Genomic DNA, 25158 nt, shown 5'->3' with positions numbered 1-25158 from the left:
ATCTCTTCAAAAAATGGTTTTATTGGTCTATTAACTAATTTAACACCTGGTGCTGTCACCAGGCATGCCAAAACTCCTCCCACCAAAACAGGCTGAAATTTCAGGCTGTCTTTTCAAACAGCTCTTACACTGAAAGGGAATCATTTTGACAATTTCACAGTATTATTCCAACTTCATAGTGTGGCAATATATAGAAAACATAGGGAATTACGTTTTTGACTGCAATGGGCCTTTAACTTACAGTTGAGGTTTTAAATTATTTATTTTTTTAAACCTTTATTTTACCAGGCAAATCAGTTAAGAACAAATTCTTATTTTCAATGACGTCCTAGGAACAGTGGATTAACTGCCTGTTCAGGGGCAGAATGAACAGATTTGTACCTTGTCAGCTCGGGGATTCGAACTTGCAACCTTTCGGTTACTAGTCCAACGCTCTAACCACTAGGCTACCCTGCCGCCCCAAAGGTTCTGCCTCTGCAACATAGCATGCTGTTGACTCCCACACCGGTAGGCAGCGTACTGTCTGTCCAGTCAAGGTCAATAGCCAATATTTTATTAAAGAAAATATCAATACAATAAAAACTGCACATTTTCATGCATTCATTGTGTTATGTATCAGTAAGTTTAAATTAATATTTATTACACTGGTTGTTGTAATTAATTAGCTATAGATACATCTTCAATTATGTAGGCGTTTATATTAAGGGCAAAAATGTGTGCATTTATTTCAATATACTTTGTCCATAATGTCCTACTAAATTCAGCCTCATTAAGAAATAATCCATAGACAGTACTTTTCAATGTTTCTGCATTGAATTTCATTACATCAGCGAGCCAGCCTCTCCTCTGGTCCACTATGTAGCTGGCTGGATGTTCAGAAATATAAGCGGGGGTTAATGGCTGTGTTGCGTTTCTCCATGACACTGAGGGGCCACTCTTTATTGAATGTAACACGTGTAATCCCCCAAGGCCACCAGGACACCGCTAGATCCTGCCGAGGTCACTTACAAAGTCGAATGGATTTGGAGCTTCCTACTAGCATTGTGCCCTAATCACCGATAGAAGAAGGCACTGGGGTCCCCAAGGGGGACACAGTCTACTTTGGGCAGGCCTTTGTTCTTAGTGTCAGCATTTTACAGAATATGTTATATGAAAAGTGCGTTTCAGCTACATATGTACCACCTTTTTGTCCATTTTAGTATATATCATTGTAATGTTTATTTAGGTTCTGAATGTGATCTTTTACCCCACAGTGTTTCTGTTTCTCAACCAAAACCTCTAACTACCACTGTCCTTCCAGTAAGAAGTGTTTTTCGGGGGTGATAACTGTATAGCGCTCCTCTCAGTGGTGCCGACTCTTTTGTTTAGTCTTAGCCGTTATTGTTATTATTTCTTTCTCGGAGAGGCCCCTGCTCTTTAAAAACCCTGAGTCTTGTCATCGGGCCTGACAGACAGGCACGGCAGCAGTGTTTTCACAGCCTGCAAAATTATTCTGCTTGTCCAATCAGCTGAGCCGGGCTCTGGAGGGTTAGTGATTGGACTGGCAGGAAATCAGGCTCTTAAGACATAACATATCGACTAGGCCATCCATCATCTCTTAGCATGCGCTCAGGCACGGCAGGCAGGCAATCCCCCCTTCTGACTGTGTGGGAGCCCTGCCACTGTGTAAATACTGGCCAGCCTGACTGTGGGCAGGGGGGTAAAGGAGGAGTGGACCGACCCACATGGGGGTGTGCCTGGGAGAGGGGACAGGCAGGCAGGGAGAGGTATCACTGTCAAACCCGTATCACAATACTGCACGATTCTGGTCACTATGGAGATAGAAGTAGTATAATGACCTGGCCACTTTCTTGTCAGTGCTTTCATGACTGTCATGTTAATAACAACTGTCTCACTGCAGATGGATGACAAGCTAGATGCAGGAACTGTTGACTGAATTCTTATAGGCCTGTTCTTTACTCTTAATATGGAACTGGTGATGTAGGCCTATGTTACAAAAATAAATGCAGAATATGCACATTGTTTGCCCTGAATTTGAGTTGTAATACATCACAGCACAGCAGGTATATCTCTCTGGTCACCCCCAAAACCAATTCTTTCTTTGGCTGCCTCTCCTTCCAGTTCTCTGCTGCCAATGACTGGAACCAACTACAAAAATCTCTGAAACTGGAAACTCTTATCTCCCTCACTAGCTTTAAGCACCAACTGTCAGAGCAGCTCACAGATTACTGCACCTGTACATAGCCCACCTATAATTTAGCCCAAACAACTACCTATTTACCTACTGTTTTTATTTATTTTTTGCTCCTTTGCACCCCATTATTTTTATTTCTACTTTGCACATTCTTCCATTGCAAATCTACCACTTCAGTGTTTTACTTGCTATATTGTATTTACTTTGCCACCATGGCCTTTTTTTGCCTTTACCTCCCTTATCTCACCTCATTTGCTCACATCGTATATAGACTTGTTTATAATGTATTATTGACTGTATGTTTGTTTTACAACGACACAGAGTTACACATGGAGTATGTGTCAAACTGCTTTGCTTTATCTTGGCCAGGTCGCAATTGTAAATGAGAACTTGTTCTCAACCTGCCTACCTGGTTAAATAAAGGTGGAAAATAAATAAATAAATAAATAAAAACAAATTGGATATTATATTTCACAATAGCATTTAGCATTCACTGCTTTTGATAGGAGAGTCAATGGGAAGAGGATCAAAATCCCAAACGATAATGATTGTGATAGGCCATTTCAAGGTCATTTCCACGGGGCGTCTGTCAGTCTTTCTGATGGGATAGAGGGAGAAAAAGGGGAGGGAGAAAAGATGGAGAAAGGGAGGGATGTGCCGGCCGTGGTCCCTCGGCTGTGTCGCCTGCATAACACAGATGTTGGGAGTCATCTGTCAGCCTGGCCTCTCCTACCGAGCCCGGGCTGTTCTGAGGGGAAAAGAATTGGACACGGTGCTGTCACTTCTTACCCCTGCTCACAATGGAGGGACATGCAAATAGTCCCCCCCCCTCCTGCCCGGCCGGGGCTGTCCCTGTTCCTGCCTAGTGTCTGGCTGCCTGGGCCCCGGCTACAATGAGAACCAGGGAGGCAGTGTAGCAGCAGCGTGGGGGCGGGAAATTGCTCAACACAGCCAATGTGACAACAGTCCCATCAGGCCTTTCTTTCGACCACGTATTAGAATTGGAAATGATGGGCTGCTGCTCTGAGGCCTCGCCTGGCTTCCCCCGGTCCAGAGGGGACCACAGTCCCTCCGCTCTCTTTGTCGAGAGAGACTTTTCTGGCCTTCTGCACTACTTTATGAATGAATTTGGATTTAATGTTACTCCCCTCTTTAAAACACCTTTCAGCTTATTCTGCATATGGTTCTTCTGAGTTAGAGAGAAGGGTGGGGGAAAAGAATTGGACTAGCAAACACACACACACACAGCAGTTCCCTAGTGTGGAGTCCCTGAACGTTTTCGAATCGGGCCCTAATGTGCCGTTTTCATCAGCAGTGAGGCGGGCTGCAATATGGTGCCGGGGGCTCGCTGGGGGAATATGAATGTTGATTAAACATGCGTTCAGCCTTTTGAAATTCTGAAAACGTGTCAGAATAATGGATGTTGAGCAAATGTCAAGCATTTGTTAATTTCTCTGTTATTTGGGGTTTATCTAGCGTGATCTGGGGAGGAATCAGAGGCCAGCGTTGTTGTGGCATGTGTCATTGATATGGTGATTTCTTGGCAAGAGTCACTTTGTTTTTGATGGTAATATTCAGGCCGGGGAGGACTTTGCTCATTGATTATTTATTAGGTCTATGGTTTCTCTATTACATGCCAGTTAATAAAGGATGTGGTATTATTCATTCATTAACTTCTGCGCTCGCACTGTTTAACATGCTCAGCTTTACACAAAGAGGATAGAAAACCATGTTGATTTTGGTCAAATTGTTGACAAACGCTGTCCTCTTTATTTCTAGTTTCTGTGTTCTGCCCTATTTTCAGTTGGCACATCTTTTGCAAAATAAATACTATGTCTTTATACTGTTTATTGAAGACATTGTTGAGAGCTCTGTGGGAGACTTTTCTTCAAACTCTGAGACTCTTGAGACTAGGCTAGCTAATTAAACTACTGCATATCTTGGAAAGAGGATTGTTCACACATGGCAACACACAATGAAAACATTCCTTGCTAAATAGCTCTGAAAACTCTAACACTTGGGTGAATGTATACCGAACAAAAATAGAAACGCAACATGCAACGATTTTACTGAGTTACAGTTCATATAAGGAAATCAGTCAATTGAAATAAATTCATTATGCCCTGATCTATTGATTTCACATGACTGGGCAAGGGCACAGCTATGGGAGGGCATAGGCCCACCCACTTCGGAGCCAGGCCCAGCCAATCAGAATGAGTTTTTCCCCACAAAAGGGCATTATTACAAATATACCTCAGTTTCATCAGTTGTCCTGGGAGGCTGGTCTCAGATGATCCCGCAGAGGAAGAAGCCGTATGTGGAGGTCCTGGGCTGGCGTGGTTACATGTGGTCTGTGGTTGTGAGGCCGGTTGGACGTACTGCCAAATTCTATAAAATGACGTTGGAGGCACCTTATATGGTAGAGAAATGAACCTTCAATTCTTTGACAACAGCTCTAGTGGCCTTCCTGCAGTCAGCAGGCCAATTGCATACTACCTCAAAACTTGAGATATTTGTGGCATTGTGTTGTGTGACAAAACTGCACATTTTAGTGGCCCTTTATTGTCCCCAGCAGAAGTTGCACCTGTGTAATGATCATGCTGTTTAATCAGATTTTTGATTTGCAACACCTGTCAGGTGGATGGATTATCTTGGCAAATGAGAAATGCTCACTAACAGTGATGTAAACAAATTTGTGCACAAAATTTGAGAGAAATAAGCTTTTTGTGCGTATTGAAAATTTCGGTGGTCTTTTATTTCAGCTAATGAAACATGGGACCAACACTTTACGTCTTGCGTTTTTATATTTTTGCTCAGTGTAAAATCACATAATAGTCCGTCATTGAAAATAAGAATTTGTTCTTAACTGACTTGCCTAGTTAAATAAAGGTAAAAAAACAACAACATAATAACCTTACATTTTTTACTGTAAAATATTGTATATTTTGGCTAGATTTCATTGTTCCATTATTTTGTTTCTCTGTATAGTCTTTTCATTCTATCCTAAGAATGTGTCCTAGCATGGCCATTTTAACTGGGGCTGTCTCAACCTGGATGTGGTGATGACATTAGCCAGGGCTTGGTCTGGGTCTGTCTCTGGGGCTGCCAGATGGGCTAGTAGTGAGGTCTAGCCTAGCAGCCCACCTAGCGCTTCAGCAGCCTCCGCCTCCCCTGGTCTAGATGACCACACCACGCTCCTCTGGCTCTCGGCTCAGACCAAAACACAAGCTGGCAGCTGGGGCTTGTGGGTGAAAACCCCCCAGCCAATAGGAGTGCTGTCTGGAGCAGGCTGGGATACAGCCGCTGGCCGGGAAGACTAATCACAGAACTGGACGGGTTTATGTGGTCAGGAAGAATGGAGGGAGGCGAGAGAGATGAAGAGAGGAGAAAATAGTGAGACTGCTGAGTTTGGAGGAAGAGAAGGGATAGAGAGAGAGAGAGAGAGAGGAGGAGTGAGACTATGCTGAGTTTACAGTTTGATGTCAGGTTGAGGAACTCATGAATAATAGATGTGATCAATTAGTTGATTAGGAAGCGGAGGAGTAATATGCTTCCTCATTGGGATGTGTTGCTCTGGCCTCGGGAAGCTTCCCAAATTGTAATGCATTGGCTCATTGGGCTAAAAAGAACTCCAATAAACTGCTGCCAATCGCCAGACAGTGTTGTCAATGATGGCAGGAGGCTACTTCATTTTCTGTAATTTAGTGCATGTATGAGTAACTTTTTTGACGTAAACATCATGAAAGTGGACAACATTCACGGTTTTCCATAGCAGACTGACAAACATCTCCAATAAAAATGTTCCTTTCAAAAATGATAAACACACACACACACACACACACAGCTATGCTGGAGACTGTAGCCCCGGGATCTGTTTGCATACTGGGATCAATTGCAAAAAGAAGAATGGAACAAATTGCCCAGAATGGTACAAGTGGTGTAGTTGTGCTTGAGAGAGTAGGCAGGCAGTTGGTCAGCGTAATGTGTTTTCTTGCCAGACCAGACTTGCTTCATGATGGATAACCAAGGCCTCATTTTCAATTTTCCACAAGAGTTTGCAGAGACTGCCATGATGACAATAATTGCGCTATAACAATAGTAACGTGCCTCTTTAATAGCTAGAACTTAGTTTGTCACGAATCACATATGGAGAGGCCACTACCTTTCATGACAAATCCTAATTAGGTCTGTGATGGTGTTATGGGCCACACTATTTTCACCACACTTACATGAAAGCCCTGAGATCCTGGACACTCACCACAGCTCTAGCGAGACACCATGTTTGTGAGCTTCTGTTAAATCAGCCTCTGGCTCTGTCCACACAGTGAAACTCCCCCACGGGGAGCTCCAGTGGGCTATGGCTTCCTCTGAGTGAGAAGGAGAGTTCCCATCCTGTCTGTAGTATTGATGCTCCCTGGTGCTGATGGGAGTTGTGGTTCATTCCTGGGGGTTCCATTCACTCTGAAGCCACAGTGTAGAATTGGATTGTTCTGCTGTCAATGAAATATTTGACTTGTCTCTAGGTTGGTTTTCAATATGCGTCTGGTTGGTGTTCATCACATCTCTTCATTTCTTTTAAGGAGCATTTGTCATAATGTAACCACAGTGGTGATTTATTATGTTTGTATGTGGTAACATACAGGAAAATGAAAACATTTCTGTTAACATCAAGATGACATTTTGCTAAATTTGGTGTCGTGATTTTTGACATGAACATTTTCTATTCTAGATAGGCAATTGTAATGAAGGAAAACAACTTTAATGGTAAACATTTTTGTTCATAAACAAGTATTTGTTTGGAACGCCATGGCTCTGAGATGCCTGTTTGTTTATGTGGTTTGTGGAAATGTATCACAGTTGTACGTTAAGGATTTTTCCTCTTGATTCCGTCTTCCTGATGATGGTAGACTTTGGTGAGAAACAGATGTTGGCCTCTCTTATCAGCATGTGTAATTAGAGGGATTTGCATATGCAGAGTATTTAACAAAAAGCACATCCAGCTATATTTCTTTCTTTCTTCACTACACAATGTTTCATTTAAGGGGAAGAGAATGTGTTTGAAATGTGAGATCATTTCACAGAGATCATAACAAAATATAGTATCCGTGTATCGGATAATGCATCTTTAATTGTTCCTAGCCATTCCACTGTCGACCATGTCACTGAGTAAAGGTCATAATATCAACACCACTACATCAGCTTAATCAGACCTGGATATACTGTCAACCATTGAAACACTGACACTCATACAGACTTTCCTTTTCATTATCAGCCCCCCCCCCCCCCCCAATGTCCTTGGAGTCATTAGTAAAAAATGTGCCCTGCCTCGGTGAGCTTCATGCCCTGAAGAGTCACGACACGCACCGCTCTCTACATATAGGCTAGATGCTCCAAATGCTAAGTACTGTCACAGCATATGATACCCACGCCATTAGCCAGGTGGCTTTCATTAGGGGAATGACTGCTATCGTTTATAATTAATTATTTGTAAATAGGAAGATTCTGAGAATAATTGATAGCTTGTAGTATATGCCCTCAATTAATTAGCTAGCGAGGCAATCTGGTGGTAATCTCTTCACCGTTGTTTTTTTTTTTGCTAAACGTTTTTGATTGTTTTTGATTAAAAGCAGTTTGCCTCTTCAATGGTTGTATTATGATGGTGCATTTTTTTAGAGAACGATATGTGATGTCAGACTAGAGAAAAATAATGGAGTTAAAAAGGAATCCCAGATTAGTTTCATCCTCGAGGGTGTTGGGGGACCCTGAAGCATTGACAACCTATCCCAACCAGCATACGCAGACACCATCTTTTGTTATTTACAATCTAATATACTCTTCAGTGTCCTGCAACGTGTAGGCCTTAAGTGTTCAACACATGGGGATGAGTAATATATATCCCATAGTGAATTCTAGACGTGAACAGACAGTCCTAGCAGCGTAGTAACAAAGTGAACGTCCTAATTGTTTTAATCAAATCCGGAGCCCTACTATTTTTGGCTCTGTGCATGTTAATGTGGCTGTCTAGGGTTGTGGGGCTGGGGAAAGGCTGGGGAAGGGTAATTACACAGAGAGACAATGATTCCCTAACCACTCTTCTGTTTCCTAACCTTCTGTCTTTCTATGTTCACAACTCAAGGCGGCTGGGATGGATTCTGTTTTCCTGTTTTTCCGGAGAGGTCGGTGTCCAATTATGTTTTTGACCCTCGCAACTTCTTAATTAAATGTTTTTCTTCGACACTCAAGTTGCTGCTGATGATTTAGATGGTTCTGACTAGGCCAACTATACCATATAACTCATCCAATTACAGCCACGCCTTAATATATACACTATGCATGATCTATTTAATGAGTCTTCTCCCATTGGCTGAACAACACTACAGTCATAATATAGCTGCAGCTAGTCTGACCAAATGTTGACTCCCAGTGGGTCAGTGTCTGGGTCAGTGTCTGGGTCACTGCCTCCCTCACCTCACACAATGCAATCGTTACCTCTTCAGATTGACATATCATCAGCATCAGGGTGAAATCCCAGTCCATAGTATCTGTTAGGCGGACTGTGTTGGTGGTGTCAAAACCGTCGCTGTATTCCCTGCTGAGGTTTATCATGACATGGTCAACTGAGAAGAGGCAATGGCGAGTCCGCTTCCATCTCTATTTACTTTGCAAGGGAAGGAACACGGCTTCATCAGCCTGCGTATTTACAGATGTAATCAGGGGTGGGGTTTTGTAGGTTGTCCTCGGCACTGGACATTGTTATTGACCCCAGCTTTCCATGGGAAAGAAAGATGGTGGCGGTAATGAAGCTGCTCGCCCTCCTCCTCTTATTTACCTTATCCTGTTGGTTGGCTTTTGTTGGTTTGTTTACTAGATGCATACTGATGCATAAAATGAGGTAGTATAATACACCAATGTGCCTTGTTACTGTTATCTCCCGTCGTCATACACCCCTTCTCTGCAATAGGGTCCTTCTTGTTAGGATACATTGAATGGGTTCACACATTTTGGAGTCGTAGCTAACGACAAGGTAATAGAATCTGGTTGAGTTGAGCTCCTCCTTTGTCATGAAATGCCTCTGTTTTTACATCAGTGTGTTGTGTGTGTGTGTGTGTGTTATCGTTGCCACCGAAGGGTTAAAAATCCTCTTCTGAAGCAGAGAGAACGGTGAGTGTGGGTAAATGTAATGCTACTGTTGAGCAGGCTGGGAGATCCGACCACTATTGTAAGGCTCTGCGCGTGGCTCCATTTCTTTACCATGAATTGAGCGTAGTTCACCAGGAGAGCACAGGTTGAATAGGCCTGAACATTAATGTAACGCCTGCAATAACTTTATTATTCACGTGGAAAGGCAACGTAGAATATTGCCTCATTGTAACACCTTGGCAGATTCTATAAACTTAGGACAAGCCTTGGTTTGTGTCCAGTTATCGAGAGCCCTGCCCTTCCACCCCTCTTGTCTCGTAATTTGGCTCTCCGTGTCTATCTTTTGTAAACTTGGAAGTTGGAACAAGATGTTTTCATTCTTTCGATTCAGTGTTTTCACTGGATTTCCAGGTGGGAGAAAAGCATCGCAGACAGAAGCGAAAAAGAAAAACATAACCCTGTTTCCAAAAAAATGGCAACCGTGCCGTTTGAAACCGATATGTTTTCACAGATATTAAAAGCAGTTTGTGTCCCTTTTAAACTTAACAGGGTAAAGATTTAGCAATTAGGGAGTAATCACGCTCATTATACAGAGTAATCCATTTAAAACCTAACAGATGTCTGTTTCAGCAGAGGGAAGGAGGTCCCACTCAGAGAATAGTGCTGTAATGTTGTTGAAATGCTCAGGTGCAAGGTTGAAGTGGCAAAGATTTTATATATATATATATATATATATATATATATATATATATATACATATATGTCAGTAAAATTTTCTCCCCTAAGTGTCCACATGTTGACTGTTTTTAATGGGTCATTTAATTGCCATGGTCCCTACGTATCATTGTAAATTAAGGCCGGGCAGCCTCCATGTTTTCGTTCTCTGAGACCCTTTTTAATTTTTTCATATGTAACTTTTTTTCTTGTCTTAACTTTTTGAAAAGTAGTAGTTTGTGGTTTTGATGGTTGTCCACATGATGGGGAGACTTGCATTGTTGAGCATTACTCCTCGTCCTCCCACAGTCACAGCAGTAAAACTGTTTACCACTGACATCTGGAGAAGTTAACATTGAGGTTTTTGCGGGGTTTAGGCCAATAGTCATTATAAACTACTAAACTATTCCAGTGCTGTAGTCCTTTTTTATTAAGATCTAGACAAATCAATGCCTCAGATTCCTCTGCCTTTGTTTACATGTCACATGGTCATTTCATGGTTTGCAATGATGGCCGATATGGACTCAATGCTTATAGGAAGCTAGGGCTTCTAGTCAGTATTTACATACCATTCTCAGGTGACTTGTAAAGAAAAGTCTATTAAATTTAACAATCAAATGTACTGAGAGTGGTATATGGAGAACAAAACCACAGGAGACCATCGTTCTCTCTGTGTGTGTGTGTGTGTGTGTGGTTTAGTTTAGTTTGTACTATACGTGCACGATCTGTTGACGTGTGGGCGAATGTTTGTACTGTCCAATTAGAGAGAAAAAATCTGTCACTGCTTTAAATATTTTTGATTGAAAGGAGGGAGATTTAGGTGGGCGGGGGGTGAGAATCCCTGACGGAGCTGCCTGTTTCCCCCCACTGCCAGGTGTTTAACATTGACTCGAGCTGGAGATGAATGTAGCTTATGGCAACCAGTGGAATTGACCGACTCCTGGGAGTCTCAGCTTCCTGCCGTGAAAGTTAATATTTTCAAAGCCCATCAGATGCACTGGGAATGTTCCTGAGCGTCCCATAGGCCAGCACTGATGAGGCAACCCCCCCCCCCCACACACTCCTAGAAAGAAGGCTCACTCATCGCTAACAAAATGTGTTTCAATATGTTGCCACTGAGCACTGTGTTCCCTGTACTGCTAACGGAAATGAACCCCATCAATTATTTACATGGATTTGCTTTGTTTCTCCCTCATGTTTGTGCCTTTTAGCCCGGGTACAAGGTAACGATATCGTCTCTGTGGTTTTCTACACCAGGATGCACTCAAAATAACGACAATGTATTGACGATGTTCTGTTCTACTGTGTTTGGGGGGTTTTGGTGTGAGCAAGAGAAGAAAGAAATCTCCAGCTTGACTATATTTTCTCTATTCTCATAGCACTCACACCAACCTCCCCCTTCTCCCCCCCCCTGCTGCCGGACCATCGCGGCAGGAATCCTTTGTCCGAGGTGTTCATCTGGAACAACTTTGCCACACTTGTTTTCATGTTCTTTTAGATTACAGGGCAGCCAAGCCGGCCCTGGCTTTGAAGCTGTTCTCGCTCTCCCTTTGTCTCTGTGCAATGCACTCTGGTAATTAACTTTGTCCTTCTTTTATTTGTTCCAGTCACTCGCAGTCCACTCTTCTGAGCATCTTCTCCCTGGAGTACCAGGTTAGAATTTTTCTTCCTTTGTGATCCCTGACAGGTGCCTAATTGAATGATGAATGTCCTTTTATTTCTTTGTAATTGAACTGCCAGCTCTCTGATTGGTTTGGAGGATGCCCCCCGCCCCCCTCCCTCTCCTCTCTTTCACGTGGAGGGACCTGCTTGCATGAGTCTATGTGGATGTCTGCCAAGCCTTCCCATCCATCTGTCTAATAACATCTAGCCGCTGCTTATTTGGTGGACCTGTAATAAATTATGCTAAACCATTATTATTCTGACAATAATCATTTCCCCGTGTAGTGCGGCTGCGTGTGCTAAATGTTTGCTGACTCGCACTGTCACTGCCGCTTTCCGCGTCTGACAGCGGATGATGATAAATGACCGCTGCCGCGAGTGGCAGAAGGCAGCACAGGCAGAAAATGGAGTCATTTATCATCCCCCTGACAGGTGTCAGTCACGCCGCACGTCTCCACGGAATTACTTTTTTTATTTGTGTAGTAGTTTTTAAATAAGTCGTCTTTTAAGCAATGCTCTTTCTCTCCTATCCCTCTGGTTAAGATGGGTTCAAATTGAATTGCATGATGGAAATGCGTTGCGTTGGGGTGGCAGGCGGCGGAATAGGTCGCTGTTTGATCGAGGCGGGAAATGAATACGAGGTTTTGAGTAGGGGGTTGAACAAGGTTGCCTTGGCTCGCTGTGAGACCCTAGGCAAACTTATTGAGATTCAATTACTATGACCCCTCTCTCACAGCCTGTTCATACACGATACCATACAGCACCCAAGGCGGAGTGATTCATGGGAAAGAAAAGCTTTGTTTTGGTCTTTGTACTGCATTGCATGGCTAGCAAGTTTACCATATGGATATGAGCTGTAGCATGTGTATAATGTCTAGCAAGCGTATTTATTAGTAATTGCACCATTTATAATATGTTGTATTTTGTGTTCAAATGAAATGCGTTTCATTTTAGTAACACTTTATGTACCCTTTGTTCCAGAAAAGGACCAAAAGAACCATGTCAAGGCATCAAGCCCCAGATAGCATTGAAAGCTACTACCAAAGGTACGGTCCCCCCCCACACCCCCGCCCAGGAAGGGAATCATTCATGTTGCATGATAGGAAGTGGACAGGGCTGAGAGTAGGTGGGCCTCCATGACAGATATAATCTCCCCCAAACAAATCACCACCTTTTAGGATTCATTCCAGACCTCCACATGCACCTGCTGAAAAGAGAGAACAGCAGTTGGACATTTGGCTTATGATGGGCTGATTATCCCTAATTCTGTTAACTGTTAAACTAATAAATACGTTTTTTTTTTGTACGGGCTAAAGGGGGAAGTCTGAGAAAGAGTCTTCGCATATCACAATCAGCCTTTTTTCTAGCTTATTAAGCCATTGTTCTGTTGGAAACGAGGCCTGGATAATGCACTTCTAATCCACTTATATAACAACAAACCTCAGAGATGATCTGGGAAAGATCTGAGGGAGCTTTGGTGGTTTCAGTTAGCGAGGGGGAAAAGCAGTTTTGGGCGGGCAAAGAGAGGGGAGTTGACTAACTAACTATCACGCTTGGCTGGCTTAAAGGAAGTTTGAGTCTTCTAAGCACTGCCGTTTTCACCACAGCAAGCCTGCCGAATGCCACCGAGGCCGGAGTCATCAGGGACATTGACATGTTTTGGCTGGCCTGGTCTCGTCACCTCTCCCCTTCTGTCTGCCTTTGGGGGCTGCTATTCTTTTCACCACTGTCTGTTGTCTCTTTGTTATAATGAAGGTACCTGAGCGAAGCCAAGGCAAGTCCCTCTGTCCCTGTCCTTTTGGAGCTGGCCAATGAGGTAATGTCATATAACCTATATGTCTCTACCCCCACATCACACTTAATGTTCTACTATTTTATTTTCCATTTGAAGTGCACACAAGCAAATCTTGGTACAAACATAATTATCCCCCGAATACCCCTAAATGCGCTTCAAATAATCGTTTTCCCCTGTCTGTTAGCGATTATGAAAATTGGACAAATGGTCCGGTCTATTAACCAATTATTTAATGTAATTAGTCCTTTATCCCCTTCAACGCAGATGTGAAAATAGTTGCTGCTTTATTATGTCATTTTTATAATTAACATTCAAAACTGCCACAGTTGCTTCAAACTGCAGACAGGTCACCGTCATCACCATAGCGTTTTAATCGGGCAGCACATTTTCCAATCACACCAAAGAAAGAAAGAAACAACCCCACTGAAGCCTACATGTTTGGGGTTTGGAATAATATACTTTTTCTTACACCTCAAAATATGTAATGCTGATTGAACATGTACCAGTCAGGTTGAACGTCAAGAGTATGAATTCTGTTTTGGGCTATCATCGGTTACTATGAGGGATTTATTCACTTCAGAAATGGCTTGTGAAAGCACTTGGTGTTTGTTTTTAAAACGGTCTTGATGCTGTGAGCATTAAAGGGGTACACACGGCCAATGAATGTGCTCTCTCCTGTGCATTGCAGCCAGTCAGCAAATGAACCATTAACATTGCGTTAGTCTCACGGTTTAATGGGTAGTGAGAAGGTGTTTGGTACAGGAGCCCTACGATGGCATGCTATTAGGGTAGCTCCTCTCACACCCGCCACATCCTCAGCACCATGGGGAAAATGTAGCGAAAAGCTTGATGAAACAAGAAGCCTGGAATTAGATGTTTACCCAGATAACAGCAGAGATGAGGATTTAATATCCCCTTCCAATAATGATCACCTGTGTTCACGTGTGTTGGTTCTGCCATAGGTATCTAGGTAATGGAGAACAAAAATGAAATGTAGTCACCTCTAGATCAAAAAAACATCAACGATGGTGCTCAGTTCATGACTTGCAATTTCAAAGCATATTTGTCTGTCCCCTTAAACCTGCTTTTAAATGGCAATCAACATTTTTTTTATTGCAGATGCTTCAAACCAAGCAATGAGATTCCATGCTTCCTTTTCTAAATCTGAATAGTTCACATGCATCAGTGGCACCTCAAAGCTAACTGTCATTATTCATTCTCCATTTAATTGACATATGATTTTTTTTTCAAAGGATTAAACTCAGCTCGGAGATAACTGTCTATGAACCATTTAACTGTCATTTTAATACGCTACTTAACATTTAAACCAAGCACTCATGCTTTCGCAGACAGCTAATTGATCTAGTTTCAGCCCTTTATGTGACAATATACACTATCTCCAACAGGGGGAAATAGTTTTCATCAATGTTAGTCATCTTTTTCCCCCCTGAAATATGATGCTACTTAACATACTTATGTTTTTACAATTTTTGGGGGGATTTTCATACCTTTTTCATGGTGCTTCGTGAAGGTCAGTTAAACACATGTGCTTAAGGCAACAGGCATTAGACGGCATTAGACTGTCTGTGAGTGTGACACCTTTTAGCATCAGGGGCTGATAAAACCAAAGCTGCAGAGTTTTTCTTTTTAACGGTAATTATTTTCAGCAGGCATTCAAGGGCCTCTGAATCTTAGTCACATGTTAAACTCATGAAGTGCTGCGATTTGAGAAGCTATGAGATGGACTGATGATTAATATGAAAATTAGGGAGACGCAAGTACCTGAACTAATCAGGTGGTCCTTATGCAGGCTGGGCCAGCGTGGGTAATGTCGCCATTTCTCATGTGTCAGAGCTGATGTGGGTTACTCGGGATGGGATGCTCTCTCGTTATCTAAAGGGTTGATGTGAATAGAAGAGGGAAATGCGTCTTGGGTGAGGGGGAGAGATGGAGAGAGCGAGCCCTGTAGGCTACACAGATGCTGTCTGAGCTCCCTCCCTAATGAAGATGCAGATTGTCTCCTAACCTCTGTAATAATTATAGACATGTTTGGTCTTTAGCTAGCTGCCTTCTGTATTCAGAATTATGGAGATGGTTAACAAATACTACCGGCGTTGTCTTAAAGTCTTTGTGTGGAGTGGAGAGCTCTGTCTCTGCTTCCAGCGCCAGCAGGAAGGATCACAGAGGAGATGAAACACTACAATCTCTAAACAAGCTAAGGGCAAATTCACTTTGGGGCCCAATTATGCTAACAAGAGAAAAATGTTCCCTGACTGTTAGAACAGTCGGTTTCTTAAAGTCGCTGGAAATTGCACACATTTTACTAGTCACGCTTGTGTATTACCAAGGCATGGCGTTATTAGGTCATTTGTCATTTCATGTGTTTTCCATTTTTTTTATTGTGCTATATTAACTCTGTCCAAATTGCATGTTTTTGTGTTATTTCCCAAATGGTTTGTTACATTTCAGAAGCTAGCAATTTTGTTTCCAAGGAAATAAGAAAATGCAACTTTTTTGCTCAAATCGTTGCACTTCAGAGTTCTTGTTGATAGATGTTTTGTTTTTAGCCTCCACAATTGGTGTACATATCATTGTCTTGACACTGAGCTGTACAGTATATGGGGCTACAGTGCAGAATGAGTAGAGAAAGGAAATGGGAGTGGGCTGGGAGGTTGTATACCAGATACCTTGTTGTCAGGGCCAGATTCACACTGCTAATCAGGCCCCCAAATCAGTCATTAGTGTTCCTCTACCTGTCAGGCTTACCCTTGATCTCCATCTGACTGCAGCCCTCTCTCACTTCTCAAGGTGTCTTGCCTTCCTTCCCTTCAAAGACCGGCTCTGCCATAGGTCCTCTCCTCTTCCTCTTCCAGGGCCTGTGATATTAGGCATTGTACTGTAGTTACCAGCTCCAGTCCCTCTGGTCTGTCCTGTGTTTCTGCCTTAGTAATCTTCATATGATTAAAGCTCTGATTGTGTCTCTAGGTTGGATGGGTTTGTTGTTGCCCTTTTCATTTCAGGTGATGTGACTTGCACCTTCCATGTCTCTTGATAGAGGTGAAGGCATTTCAAGCTGGTTGCTTGGCTATATTAAGAGCCTTTTGTTCCAGAAGGAAACATTAGTACGAAGGAAGACTCCCCAAAATGAAATTAAGTTAGGGCTGCTGTCGACAGTTGGGTCAAGGTTGTAAAACAGCACAATATAGGCCTACTGTAATTTGGCCCCATTAGAGTGTCATTATGTCTGTGACGTCAACCCAACACGGACAGCCAATGTTTTTTCAATGGAGTCATTCCTACTTCTTTAAAAATAAAAACTCACACATCCAAATGATCCAAAATTGTGGGAATGTCCTTGAATGTCTCACAATTGTGCCATTCTCTTTGGAGGTAGAAAAGCAAAGTCCCTTGCTCTGTTTTGATTTGAACTATCTGGATCCCTTAACAACATAATACTCACCCACTCTCCCCCCTTGTTGTTTAACCTCATCACAGGTGGACCTCTCCCCTGCGCTCATGGCTCGCGTCATTGTGGACAGGTTCCTTCAGGATCAGGAGGGCGGTGTGTGTGAGTAGGGTCTTTCTCTTTAGTTCTCTCTCTTTAGTTCTCTCTGGTTCTCTCTCTGGTTCTCTCTGGTTCTCTCTCTCTCTCTTTCTCTCTGGTTCTCTCTCTCTCTGGTTCTCTCTCGGGTTCTCTCTCTCTCTAGTTCTCTCTCTCTCTCTCTCTGGTTCTCTTTGGTTCTCTCTCGCTGTCTCTGGTTCTCTCTCTGGTTCTCTCTCTGGTTCTCTCTCTCTGGTTCTCTCTCTCTGGTTCTCTCTCTGGTTCTCTCTCTCTCTAGTTCTCTCTCTCTCTCTGGTTCTCTCTCTCTCTCTCTGGTTCTCTCTCTCTCTCTGGTTTTCTCTCTCTGGTTCTCTCTCTGGTTCTCTCTCTGGTTCTCTCTCTCTCTGGTTCTCTCTCTCCGGGGCTCTCTCTCTCTCTCCGGTGCTCTCTCTCTGGTTCTCGCTCTCTCTCTGGTTCTCGCTCTCTCTCTGGTTCTCTCTCTCTGCTTCTCTCTCTCTCTCTCTGGTTCTCTCTCTCTCTCTCTGGTTCTCTCTCTCTCTGGTTCTCTCTCTCTCTGGTTCTCTCTCTCTCTCTGGTTCTCTCTCTCTGCTTCTCTCTCTCTCTCTGGTTCTCTCTCTCTCTCTCTCTGGTTCTCTCTCTCTCTGGTTCTCTCTCTGTTTCTTTCTCTCTGGTTCTCTCTTTCTCTCTGGTTCTCTCTTTCTCTCTGGTTCTCTCTCTCTCTCTGGTTCTCTCTCTCTCTCTCTGGTTTTCTCTCTCTCTCTCTGGTTTTCTCTCTCTCTCTCTGGTTTTCTCTCTCTCTCTGGTTCTCTCTCTGGTTCTCTCTCTCTCTCTCTCTCTGGTTCTCTCTCTGGTTCTCTCTCTCTCTCTCTCTCTGGTTCTCTCTCTCTCTCTCTGGTTCTCTCTCTCTCTGGTTCTCTCTCTCTCTCTCTGGTTTTCTCTCTCTCTGGTTTTCTCTCTCTCTGGTTCTCTCTCTTGTCCTCTCTCTCTCTCGCCCTGATTCTCTCTCTGGTCCCCTCTCTCTCTCTGGTCCCCTCTCTCTCTCTCTCGCCCTGATTCTCTCTCTCTGGTTCTCTCTCTCTCTGGTTCTGGTTTTCTCTCTCTCTGGTTCTCTCTCACCCTGGTTCTCTCTCTCTGGTTCTCTCTCTGGTTCTCTCTCTCTCTGGTTCTTTCTCTGGTTCTCTCCCTCTCTCTGGTTCTCTCTGGTACTCTCTCTGGTTCTCTCTTGTACGCTCGCTCTCTCTGGTTCTCTCTCTCTCTCTCTCTGGTTTTCTCTCTCTCTGGTTCTCTCTCTTGTCCTCTCTCTCTCTCGCCCTGATTCTCTCTCTGGTCCCCTCTCTCTCTCTCGCCCTGATTCTCTCTCTCTGGTTCTCTCTCTCTCTGGTTCTGGTTTTCTCTCTCTCTCTCTGGTTCTCTCTCACCCTGGTTCTCTCTCTCTGGTTCTCTCTCTCTCTGGTTCTTTCTCTGGTTCTCTCCCTCTCTCTGGTTCTCTCTGGTACTCTCTGGTTCTCTCTTGTACTCTCTCTCTCTCTGGTTCTCTCTCTGGTCCTCTCTCTCTCGCCCTGGTTCTCTCTCTCTGGTTCTCTCTCTCTCTGGTTCTCTCTCTCTTTGGTTCTCTCTCTCTTTGGTTCTCTCTCTGGTTCTCTCTCTCTCTCTGGTTCTTTCTCTGGTTCTCTCTCTCTCTGGTTCTCTCTGGTACTCTCTCTCTCTTTCTCTGGTTCTCTCTTTCTCTGGTTCTCTCTCTCTCTGGTTCTCTTCTCTCGCTTTCTGGTTCTCTCTCTCTCGCTCTCTGGTTCTCTTACTCTCTGGTTCTCCCTCTCTGGTTCTCCCTCTCTCGCTCTCTGGTTCTCTCTCTCGCTCTCTGGTTCTCTCTCTCTCGCTCTCTGGTTCTCTCTCTCTCGCTCTCTGGTTCTCTCTCTCTCGCTCTCTGGTTCTCTCTCTCTCGCTCTCTGGTTCTCTCTCTCTCGCTCTCTGGTTCTCTCTCTCTCGCTCTCTGGTTCTCTCTCTCTCTCTCTGGTTCTCTCTCTCTGGTTTACTCTCTCTCTCTCGCTCTCTGGTTCTCTCTCTGGTTCTCTCTCTCTCTTGTTCTCTCTCTCTCTCTCTCTCTCTCTCTCTCTGGTTTACTCTCTCTCTCTTTCTCTGGTTCTCTCTCTCTTTCGCTCTCTGGTTCTCTCCGGTTCTCTCTCTCTCTCTCTGGTTCTCTCTCTGGTTTACTCTCTCTGGTTCTTTCATTGGTTCGCTCTGTCTTAATTCCCTTCCAAAGGGAAGCTGTAGCAGCAGTGCTGCTGATGTTCAGCCCACACAGTCTTAATGAGAGACAGGCCACTGCTACTACCTGGGGCAGATGACTGACAATTAAGCACTCGGAAGACCACCCACCACTTAACTGCTGTTTAGATCAATGCTAGTTCATTTCATCAGTGTTATTTATAACCCCCCTGATCTCCCCTCCTACTCCCCCCACCCTCCCTCCTTTTCTCCCTCCCTCCATCCCAATTGCACTCCACTAAGGAAATGGAATTGAGGGGAAAGTGTGGCAGTAAAAGCAAACGGTTGCTGCATTGCGCTGACGGACACATGAGGCGAGAGTAGACAGTTTGAAAACCAGTCATGGTGCATCCTGGTTAGTCTGTTTTCTTTCATGGCTTGACATTACTGGAGTCATGGAATGTGTATAGATATTGTAGATTTTATTTTTAACCGTTCATGTCTTTTTTGGTATCTAATGTTATTCCTCTTTAACCTTAATATTCATGAAATATTCAACCCCTTTAAACCTTTTGATAGTTTGAAGACTTCAGGAAAATATACTATTATTACTAAAGTGTATATATACCAAATAAACAAATTAGAGGTCGACCAATTTATGATTTTTCAACGCCGATACCGATTATTGGAGGACCATAAAAGCCGATACCGAAAAATTAAAATAATAATAATGAATTAAAAAAAATTTTAAACAATATATATATATTTTTTTAATAATGACAATTACACCAATACTGAATGAACACTTATTTTAACTTAATATAATACATCAATAAAATCAATTTAGCCTCAAGTAAATAATGAAACATGTTCAATTTGGTTTAAATAATGCAGAAACAAAGTGTTGGAGAAGAAAGGAAAAGTGCAATATGTTCCATGTAAAATATGTGCCATGTAAGAAAGCTAATGTTTCAGTTCCTTGCTCAGAACATGAGAACATATGAAAGCTGGTGGTTCCTTTTAACATGAGTCTTCAATATTCCCAGGTAAGAAGTTTTAGGTTGTAGTTATTATAGGAATTATAGGACTATTTCCCTCTATACCATTTGTATTTCATTAACCTTTGACTATTGGATGTTCTTATAGGCACTTTAGTATTGCCAGTGTAACAGTATAGCTTCTGTCCCTCTCCTCGCTCCTCCCTGGGCTCGAACCAGCAACACAGCGACAATTAGCGCGCGCTAACTAGCTAGCCATTTCACTTTGGTTACACGAGCCTCATCTCGGGAGTTGATAGGCTTGAAGTCATAAACAGCGCAATGCTTGACGCACAACGAAGAGATGCTGGCAAAACGCACGAAAGTGCTGTTTGAATGAATGTTTACGCGCCTGCTTCTGCCTACCACCGCTCAGTCAGACGCTTGTATGCTCAGTCAGATTATATGCAATGCAGGACACGCTAGATAATATCTAGTAATATAAGATAAATTTAATGCAAGCAATTTACCTTGGATTACTGCATTCGTGTAATTCCTTGTGGAGTGCAACGAGAGAGAGGCAGGTCGTTATTGCGTTGGACTAGTTAAGTTTGCAAGATTGGATCCCCCGAGCTGACAAGATGAAAATCTGTCGTTCTGCCCCTGAACAAGGCAGTTAACCCACTGTTCCTAGGCAGTCATTGAAAATAAGAATGTGTTCTTAACTGACTTGCCTAGTTAAAAATTAAATAAAGGTGTCAAATTATAAAAACAATTTAATCGGCAAATCTGCGCCCAAAAATACAGATTTCCGATTGTTATGAAAACTTGAAATCGGCCCTAGTTAATCGGCCATTTCGATTTAATCGGTCGACCTCTAAAACAAATAGTCTATGAAAAGTTGCACAAATCATCACACCCATATACATTATTGCAAACTGTGTGATTATTTTGCTTATCACAGTCAACAATACTCCTCCTTCGCCCATCCATACAGTCCCAGTTACCACATACCTTGTAAACCCACAATAACATGGTAACATTACAAAGAGCAACGGGATGGCGAACCAGGAGTTAATTTGCCACTAGGTGAAGAAAAAACATTTAGTTATTTTCCAAGTGTCAACTGGATGATTAAAACGGGCTGTTAAGTGAGCTCGGGGGACTTGCCTGTAAAAGGTTTATGAGTAATATTCACCGCCATATTCAAAGTGAGCCGTGAACACCAGGGTAATTGCTCTCTGTCCATCTCTGCTCCACCATGCGCAGCACATCAACCCAACCGGTCGGGCCTCTGTATATTTGTCTTGTTGCTTATTCTGAGGAGAAGAAAGGAGAGACAGAATATTGTCTTTTGGTATTTCATAGTCCTTCACCCCCTGTGTAATGTTTGCCTTTGCTGGCTGACAGTCTAGGTCCCTGGACTGTTCTTGGTTGCAGCATAAATTCTCCCCTTCATTGATGCAGTGGGAAACATGACCTGCTATGCAAAACGTTCAGGAGGACATACTGTAGCCTGCGTGTTTGGCAGGGTTCTTTTTCTTAAGTATCTCTACTTTCTTGTGTGCTTTGTTGGTATTTTTCAACCTTGAGACTTCACATCGTCATCATTTGATTCTGGGATCCTTTACCTCACCGAATTCATTCAGATGAGTGTTCTGTGTTCATTTCCTTCTAATTCCTCTCATTCACTGTCGCTCTCTGTCTCTGTCTCTGTCTCTGTCTCTCTCTGTCTCTCTCTGTCTCTCTCTGTCTCTCTCTGTCTCTCTCTGTCTCTCTCTGTCTCTGTCTCTCTGTCTGTCTCTCTCTCTCTCTCTCTCTCTCTCTCTCTCTCTCTCTCTCTCTCTCTCTCTCTCTCTCTCTCTCTCTCTCTCTCTCTCTCTCTCTCTCTCTCTCTCTCTCTGTCACTCATACACATCCCACACACACACACACAATGATTCCACATCATTTCAATAGACACATCCTAGAAAGTGTGTGCCAGTGGGTTGCTTTATGAGTGAATCACACGGTGTCAAAACACAGCGCCTTCGATTTAATCAAGAACGAGATTAAAGTGGATGTGTGTTATTTTCAACTTCTCCACAGCACAGCCATTTGTCAAAGTCAAGTCTGTGATTGCTTTGGACCCACCGTTATCCACTGCCTGTCAAAATAGTAGCCGGCGTAGTGTGTAGAGCAAGGCAGACCGAGGCCTTCTCTGTCTGAGACACAGCCCACACAGAACCCAAACACTGGAACTAGGTGAGATTAGCTTCTTGAAGGCTGTGCGGTAGGGACGGGCATTTGAAATGATTTCTCTATTCAAATAGTATCATGACATTTTTTTCCAGATATCCGCATAGTCCAAGTTCTACACTCGCACAAGTGATGGGGTATTGGACTGTTTTAAATAAGAGTGCCAATCCCTAAAGTACAGTATAGATGCTGGGATCACACATGAAGGTGAAAGGAACCTTTGCTACGATGGATATGCATTTGATGTAAAAACAGACTTTCAATATTTATTTGCACACGTATGTGCTTGCATACTTATTAGTAAGGCTTCTGTAATGCAGCATGTAGCTTTGTGGTGATGACAAGCATCCACATTGTAAAGACTAAGACAAATCATTTGAAATATTTGAAAATGAAAAATGTCTATATTCTCAATCTCTTGACAATAAAATGCCAGATGATGTATAGGCTGTACAAAGTAGATACATTCATGAATACAAATATAGCCAGTCTTCAAACATGACATAGTCAGGCTGTGTCATCCATGCAGCTTTCCCATGCAGAGAGCTGGTTCTCTGCTGGTAGCCAGCCTGTGTGAGTGTGACTTAGAAATTGACACAGCCTCTCTCTATCGCCTCCCCTCTCAGTGGTGACCTGCCTGGCCTTTGGCAATGAAGCGCTGCACACACAGGCTCCACGGTCAAATCTGGAACCTCCCTGTGTGTATATTAGACTTATGTAATGTGTTTCTATTATGAAACAATGCTGGATGGATGGATAAATGAATGGATAATTGTATTTGCTGGCAATTAGCTAACAGGTTTGTTCAGGGCTATTGGCAGGCGTATCAATCATTTGCCCCCCGCCGCCGGACACACTGTGTGGTGTGTGTGTGTCGCAGGAGAGCGAGCAGTCCTCAAAGATCAATAGACTTCTCCTATATAAGGGATCTACCCCCAACTGGGCGAGCGACTCCTTGGACTAGCGCCATCCTTTTCTTATTCTCCTCTTTCCTTTGCATTTAAGAGACACAGAAATTGGGCCTTTGGGACTGTGGAATATATGTACAATCACTACAGCCAGATCAATACAGACTTTTAAATAGTTTTCTGTCTTTTTCCTTGTTTTGTTTCGCTGGTGGTTTGTCTCCCCTCTCTCCTCCTCTTCCTGCTAAAAGGTTAAAGTGAGCATCACTCAGGCAGGACGATAGCGCTGCTATTTGGTGGCGCATGTAAATAAATCAATAGATTCAAAGCAGTTTCGTCACGTATTGAATATGATATCAACATCCATAATGTTCCTCGTCTCATGAAGACAGACTGGCTCGAGGGGAGGGGCAGGTAGTACTGAGGAAAACTCTCCTTTACTCCTAGAGCGACAACGGCACTATACAGAGGACAGTATTGCCATTCTAGGTCCACGTAATTTACAATTGTTCTCAAGAATTTTCTTCATAATATCGGGATGCTTTGTGTATTTAGGTAGAATACATAAACCTACACCCATGCACTCTAATCCATAATATGATGAAGACTAGACAGTGTTTGAAGTTAAATGTTGATTGGTCACTTTTTTTCTTTTTTGTCTTGAGCTAGGCAAGTCCATTCTTATTTTCAATGACTGCCTACCGGGGAACAGTGGGTTAACTGCCTTGTTCGGCGGTAGAACGACAGATTTTTACCTTGTCAGCTCTGGGATTCGAACCAGCAACCTTTTTCGTACCGTCCCAACGCTCTAACCACTAGGCTATCTGCCGCCTCTTAGTTGACCACATGACTTAAATGTATTGAGGCTTGCCAATGGATAATGATGATGATGATGATGATACTCTTAGCAGTCACTAACTAGGAGATTAGAGAGGGAGACTGAGGGATACCCCCCCCCATCTTGTCGTCCCTTCTCTCCCTCCATCCCTCTCTCCATTCTCCCCACTGACATGAGTTGAAGTGCCTCTAGATTTAGATACACTTTTTTGAGGAGGCAATTTTGCTAGCTATTTGACCTTTTCCTTTTTCCCAAGGCCTTCCAGCAGATTAAATTCCTGCTCCATGTTTTCTAACTATGCAATTGGACCGCTGCAAGATTTATTGTCATGTTCGCTCACCAGAGAACCATGTACCAGAGAACCATGTAGGCAAGGTTATGTCGCCTACATTAGATGTTAACATTTCTGAAAAATGTCCATGGTTTTCAACATATGTCATGTTTCATTGATTTAATTTGTTGATCACAAAATGGATGTAGCGTTAGACCCACTGTTTATGGCTTATGGTTTCTCCCTTATTTGTCACTAAGGGCTTCTCTCTCCCTCCTGTTTGCACAAGATATGACCAAGATTGGTGCTGGAGCAAGACTCACACATTCATACATCCGTTTTGTGTTGAATAATGAGAGCCAGGGCACTTCATTAGCAAGGAGGAAGCGAGAAAAAGAGTCGGAGGGGGGGGGTTGTGGGCAAGGTAAGCAGGCGTGTGGCACCTCACTTGACAAGTATGCTAATTACTCCTTTTCATCAGAGGAACTGAAGTCAGCCCCTGCTGCAGTCTTATGGCCTGACCCAGGAAGAGCTCTGTATGGTAGAGCCACCCCAGCCCAACCATACGCACACTTTCATTTCAGTGCTATCAGGGAAAATCAGGTGGAAGTAGATCAGTTCTGCCCCAGCAACCCCTTCTGGTGCTCTGCTCCTCCC

General features: G+C 43.3%; 1 protein-coding gene across 3 annotated transcripts in view; it reads left to right on the top strand.

Moving 5' to 3' along the window:
• Nucleotides 1–25158, top strand: part of cdin1 (CDAN1 interacting nuclease 1) — a 104171-nt gene that overhangs the window by 5617 nt on the left and 73396 nt on the right. For all 3 annotated transcript variants that reach the window (XM_064926928.1, XM_064926929.1, XM_064926927.1), the window contains exons 3-6: nt 11656–11701; nt 12692–12756; nt 13466–13526; nt 17001–17073. In XM_064926928.1, coding sequence (XP_064783000.1) covers nt 11656–11701; nt 12692–12756; nt 13466–13526; nt 17001–17073 — 245 coding nt within the window. The remainder of the gene's footprint in view (nt 1–11655; nt 11702–12691; nt 12757–13465; nt 13527–17000; nt 17074–25158) is intronic.

This window comes from Oncorhynchus masou, chromosome 21 (assembly GCF_036934945.1).
Source record: "Oncorhynchus masou masou isolate Uvic2021 chromosome 21, UVic_Omas_1.1, whole genome shotgun sequence".
NCBI lineage: Eukaryota > Metazoa > Chordata > Actinopteri > Salmoniformes > Salmonidae > Oncorhynchus > Oncorhynchus masou.
Note: the sequence above shows the minus strand (reverse complement) of the source record. Positions and strands in the feature narration are given on the sequence as shown.